This window comes from Solanum tuberosum, unplaced genomic scaffold (genome assembly GCF_000226075.1).
Source record: "Solanum tuberosum cultivar DM 1-3 516 R44 unplaced genomic scaffold, SolTub_3.0 scf00125, whole genome shotgun sequence".
Lineage (NCBI taxonomy): Eukaryota > Viridiplantae > Streptophyta > Magnoliopsida > Solanales > Solanaceae > Solanum > Solanum tuberosum.
In genome coordinates this window covers 648,925-653,750 of record NW_006239052.1, presented here as the reverse complement: position 1 = coordinate 653,750, position 4,826 = coordinate 648,925, and the positions used below count along the sequence as shown (strand labels likewise).

Genomic DNA, 4,826 nt, shown 5'->3' with positions numbered 1-4,826 from the left:
CGATCACACCGCACCTCGTCAACTTTAAATTCCAGTTAACGGAAATTATTCCATCAATGGAACTAAAAGTGCACAATCTAAAGGATAAATTGGCCTATCTAAGTGCAAGAATTAACCAGCTTCATCGTAGTCTAGAATTATGTTTAAAGTCTCATCTTAATGAAGTATTTTAGTATAGCTGTGAATGCATATTCATATAAGCCTACATTTTAGACCGGCCTTTTGAACATTCTTCACACAAAATTTTCAATTGGCAACAGATATTCCTGCAAATGCAAATCTAATAGCAAGAATAGTGCTCCAGAACACTTAGAAATGGAGCTATTCTGAGTCATTTCTCAACAGTATATACTTCAGTTCTAAGAACAGATTAGTTAAATTCTGAGTTGCTAAGATCAATAACATGTAGAATGGGCAAACCTGGCTCAAATCCTTTAGAGCTGAGAGCTTTTATGAGAGTAGAAAAGACGATATATTTTTTGTACCATTTTGATTTCAAAGACTGTATGTATGTTACATCTGTATGCTGGAATCTTCAGGGGTGGGAAGTGGTCCAAGCAATTTCGTTTGCACATCTAGCATTAGGTTGTTGATGAAGCCCTGCCTTATAAACTCCACTCCTATAAGGCACCGTCAACATCATTACATCATTCTACTTCCCCGTAGCAGAACCCTCTGAAGCTCATCAGCAATCCCTGGCAATAGCACTGGTTTACGAATAAGTCCATTCATTCCAATCTGCAGGCATCTTCCAGTAACATTTTCATCAGCAGTCGCAGTTAAACCAACTATCAATGGCCAGTTGCGGCTACCAAACTTCCGAATTCTCATGGTTACTTCGAAGCCATCCAAATCAGGCAGGTGAAGATCCAAAAGGACGATTTGGAATGAGGATACAGCAGGGCTAAGAACACCAATACAGTCACGTCCAGATGAAACTGCAGAAACACTGCATCCCAATTTTTCAAGTAGCTTACTTGTTACCGCTCTATTCACATCATCATAATCTGCTAACAGAACTTTAACTCCTTGGAGGAGTGAGTGTGGATGCGAATGATCAGAAGATTCCCCATATTCAGGAATGCCTATGGCAATTGATGGCCGCAGTTGAAGCCCAAGAACGACAGCCATGCTTTGATCAAAACCTTCTGGATTTGGGATTACCCAGATGTCTCCTTGCATCAACTGTTCATCATATTTGCATATCAGAAAGATGTTAGTGCCTACCCCAAACCACAACTATATGCACTCAAATTATAGTCAAAGGGAGAAAAAAGAGAACAAGTACTAGGGTACTACCAACTTCTATGTGTGGTTTCAGATTTCATTCCCAAACAACTGGGGTTAAAAGCTCCGTAAAAAAAAACCTTACGCAACTTTAATATCATATTTCCCAGTCACAAGGAAAATGACATATTTAATTACATGACAGGCAATCAAGGTCATGGCATTGCTCTATCTTCTTTAACATGGAAATTGTAGTTTACGCCATCCAGAAATCACAATTTAAAAGGTCTCATCCAATTGCAGTCGAAATTTCAAAAGTAGTCTGCCTAATATCATTTTGCCTTTGTAATAATAACTTTATTTTCTTTTAACCTATAACAGGATGATTTTATCAAAGTTGAGTGTACTATTACCAGAGAAGGAAGTGAATAGAACCAAATGAAACAGTTGGGTTCATAAACTCCAGAATATGCATACTCAGATGCTGGTATTTAGAAATAGAATACCTGAACCAGCTTTCTGCACACAGTGAAACTCAAGCCTTCATCCATCTCCTTACTGCAGCGTTTTGGCCTGTAATGTGGCAACGTGGTCCCCTCTGGCTGAGAATGATTATTGCTTGTTCCAACTTCAAACCTGATATAGGCATTATCACGAGATGAGTTTGACCTCCTTGTTCTCCAAGCTCCACCGATGCCTTCCCTACTTATACTTTCTGGGAGAACCCTAAATGTGAGAAGACCTCCATTGGGGTCCTTCAAAAGATTTCCAACCATATGAAGAATAACTTGAAAAACTCTTCTTTCATCACCAAGAACATGATTTGGCAAAGATTTGTCAACCTCGATGGAAATATTATAACCCCTATAAGCACACAAACACTTGGCAAGACAAGCAGCTTCTTTTATCATGGAATGTAGCTGAAAATGTCTCATCTCCAAAGGGAATCTACCGTTGTCCTTTGTTGAAGTATCCATCACATCATCTATTAGGGTTGACACAACATTACTGGTTTTAACCATTGAATCCACAAGAAGCCGCTGCTCATTACCCAATTTCTCATCTTGCAACAAGGAGAGCAGACCCAATATTGAGTGCATGGGTCTTCTCAGACCATGGCTCATAACCATCTGAAATGCATTCCTTGCTTGACTCGCCCTAAGTGCATCCTGCTTTGCTTGTTGCAGAGCTCGGTTTTGCTCTTCCAATGTTTCTCTCATATGCTGAGACTCTTCAAGAATTGCAGCATGGGACAGAGCCACTGCAACCTGATCAGCCACAACCCTGACTATCTCAATTTCCTGGCTGCTCCACGATCTACCTTGTTCACCAGGTAGAACCAAAACCAGTATGGCATAACATTCTGGGACAAGTTCAGGAGTTCCACCTTTGAAGTTTGACACTTTAAGCATTGGCATCCTAATTGCAGCCACAGCTCCTGGTTCCCTACTCCCTCCACTACTCGCAACAGCAAGTGGGGAGTCGGCATCAAGTATCTTTACTCCATCAATCTCCTTAATCTGTATAACATCTGGATCACTTCTCGGGATAGGTAAATTATATGCACTATTAAAGCTATTGTCTCTCAGCTCATGAATTAGGTTCATCTCAGTTTTATTCTCATTGGGCTTCCAAACAGCACAGTTGTGCAAATCCAGTGTCTTGGATAGCTCCACCAGAGTTGTGTGAAGTATTGTATGACGGTCAAGTGACTTTCGAATCTCCTGTGTGAGCATCCGAACATGCCATCCAGTTTCTTTTTGCATCTTTATTAATCCAACTTCTCTACCAAGATCCCAAGTCTTCTTTTTCAGCATAAATTCCCTCACCTTGATTTTAAGCAGCATAGGAAAGAGGGTGATAAGGGTTATAGCCGTGGCGAAGGATACCAGTGCAGTGAGGACTTTAAAAATGGTTAAAGCAAGCATAAGCTGAAACGGGTGTTGGCCATAGTAAGTCCAGAAATTGAGCAAATGAGTCATTCCACACAGAACAATGAATGCAATAAATTGAAAGAGCACCCATTTGAATGGAAAGTTAGAACAGCTGACAAAGTAAAGGAGCTCAATTGGGATGGAAAAATACGCAATCGCAATAAAGAGATCACTAATCTTTTGGCACTCTAAGATACTCTCAATGCTCCAAAATCCCTCATCATCACAGTTACATCGCGGGAAACCATTATCAGCAGCCGATAAGGAGACAAAGAACGACAAAACCAACAAAGCTGATGCTAACGTCCTCAACATTGAGCAAGTCGTCTTCAGCCCATTTACTGTATTAAATTTCCATTTCAGCACCAACGCTTCCTAATCAAGAATCATAAACCTGACAAATCCAACAAAACCACATATGCATGAAACAAGTTGTCAATTTCATTTCCAGTTCAACAATGTCTTAGCCAAGAACATGAAAACACCTTAAATTTAAAAAAATGGATTAAAAAATGGCATCATGACATCATTACATACAGGAATAGAAACAAATGCATGCACCAACACCCACTTGCAATAATATAAACATAATTTCCCAAGAGCACAGTCTCAAAGACAAAACTAGTCTTACAAGTTGAAAAAAGAATATTAACTAGCATAATTAGTATTTTTCAAAATAACTATTTTACTCACCCTAATTACAGATAGGAGTCAGTCATAAATCCACTATGCACGTTAACCCAAATACAAAAAGCAGATCAAGTTAAACCATTAAAATAAACATGAAATTCAAAGTAAAACCAGAAAAGAAATTGCAGAGCATAATTACCAGAAGGAAGAATAAATATAGACATCCTCTCTTGGAGAGCAAAACCCAGAAGAAGCCAATCCAATACTGAGATCCTATCGTTCCCCCACATGCAGATCCCAAGAATAGGCATCATCTTCTTATCCGAAACTCCATTTCCCCTCACATGCATTGGTATCATCAACAAACCCAAATTAACCAAAAACCCAATGCACCCACTACATAAACCGGTACCACATTACAACCCGTTTTCAGTTTTTCCGATCTCCGGCACCAACCCCACCCCGACCACCACAAAACTAGAGGTGATTAAGGGGCAAAACCGGGTTTTCACTTCATCACTTCCCTTATGCAAACCCCAAACTGAAACAAAAAAAAAACAGAAATATAGAGAAGAAGCTCTCAATATTCTTATTGGCTAACAAATGAAACTTCTAATATTATTCTGAAGGAATTTAAATACGCAAGTGTCTTGTACTAGTACAAATAGAGAGAAAGAGACTGCCATTACAAACCATATATATATAGAGAGAGAGATATAGAGAGAGAAAGAAGAGGTATTGTTGGCGCCGTTGTTTGCTGTAGGAAAGAAGAAAATGGAAGCAAAGGAGAAGAATCTAAACGAGGGTGTGGGGGTAGGTTTACATGAAGAGAACTTGGACGCACTTTTGGTCAATAAAGTAGTCATTTTTTCCATCTATTAGACTCCATTATTATTATTTTATTTAATTCTTTCAAAATCTATTGCTATCTCTCTCTCCATCTACATAAATACCGGGGAATAATATATATTTTGACAAGGGTGGAATGAAATAGCCCACGTGCCAATGGTGGAAAATGCACGCGCTACCGGAGGC

The 4,826-nt window shown here is 39.3% G+C and overlaps 1 protein-coding gene across 1 annotated transcript; it reads right to left on the bottom strand.

Annotated features, from left to right (window-relative positions):
- Positions 1 to 137: 137 nt before the first annotated feature.
- LOC102591913 (ethylene receptor 2) lies at positions 138 to 4,605 on the bottom strand. Its single transcript, XM_006350618.2, has 3 exons — positions 3,991 to 4,605; positions 1,734 to 3,555; positions 138 to 1,185 (listed from the first exon to the last, which is right to left on the bottom strand). The coding sequence occupies exons 2-3, from the start codon at positions 3,474 to 3,476 to the stop codon at positions 643 to 645; spliced, it is 2,286 nt and encodes a 761-aa protein (XP_006350680.1). The 5' UTR covers positions 3,477 to 3,555; positions 3,991 to 4,605; the 3' UTR covers positions 138 to 642.
- Between the last annotated feature and the right edge of the window lie 221 nt (positions 4,606 to 4,826).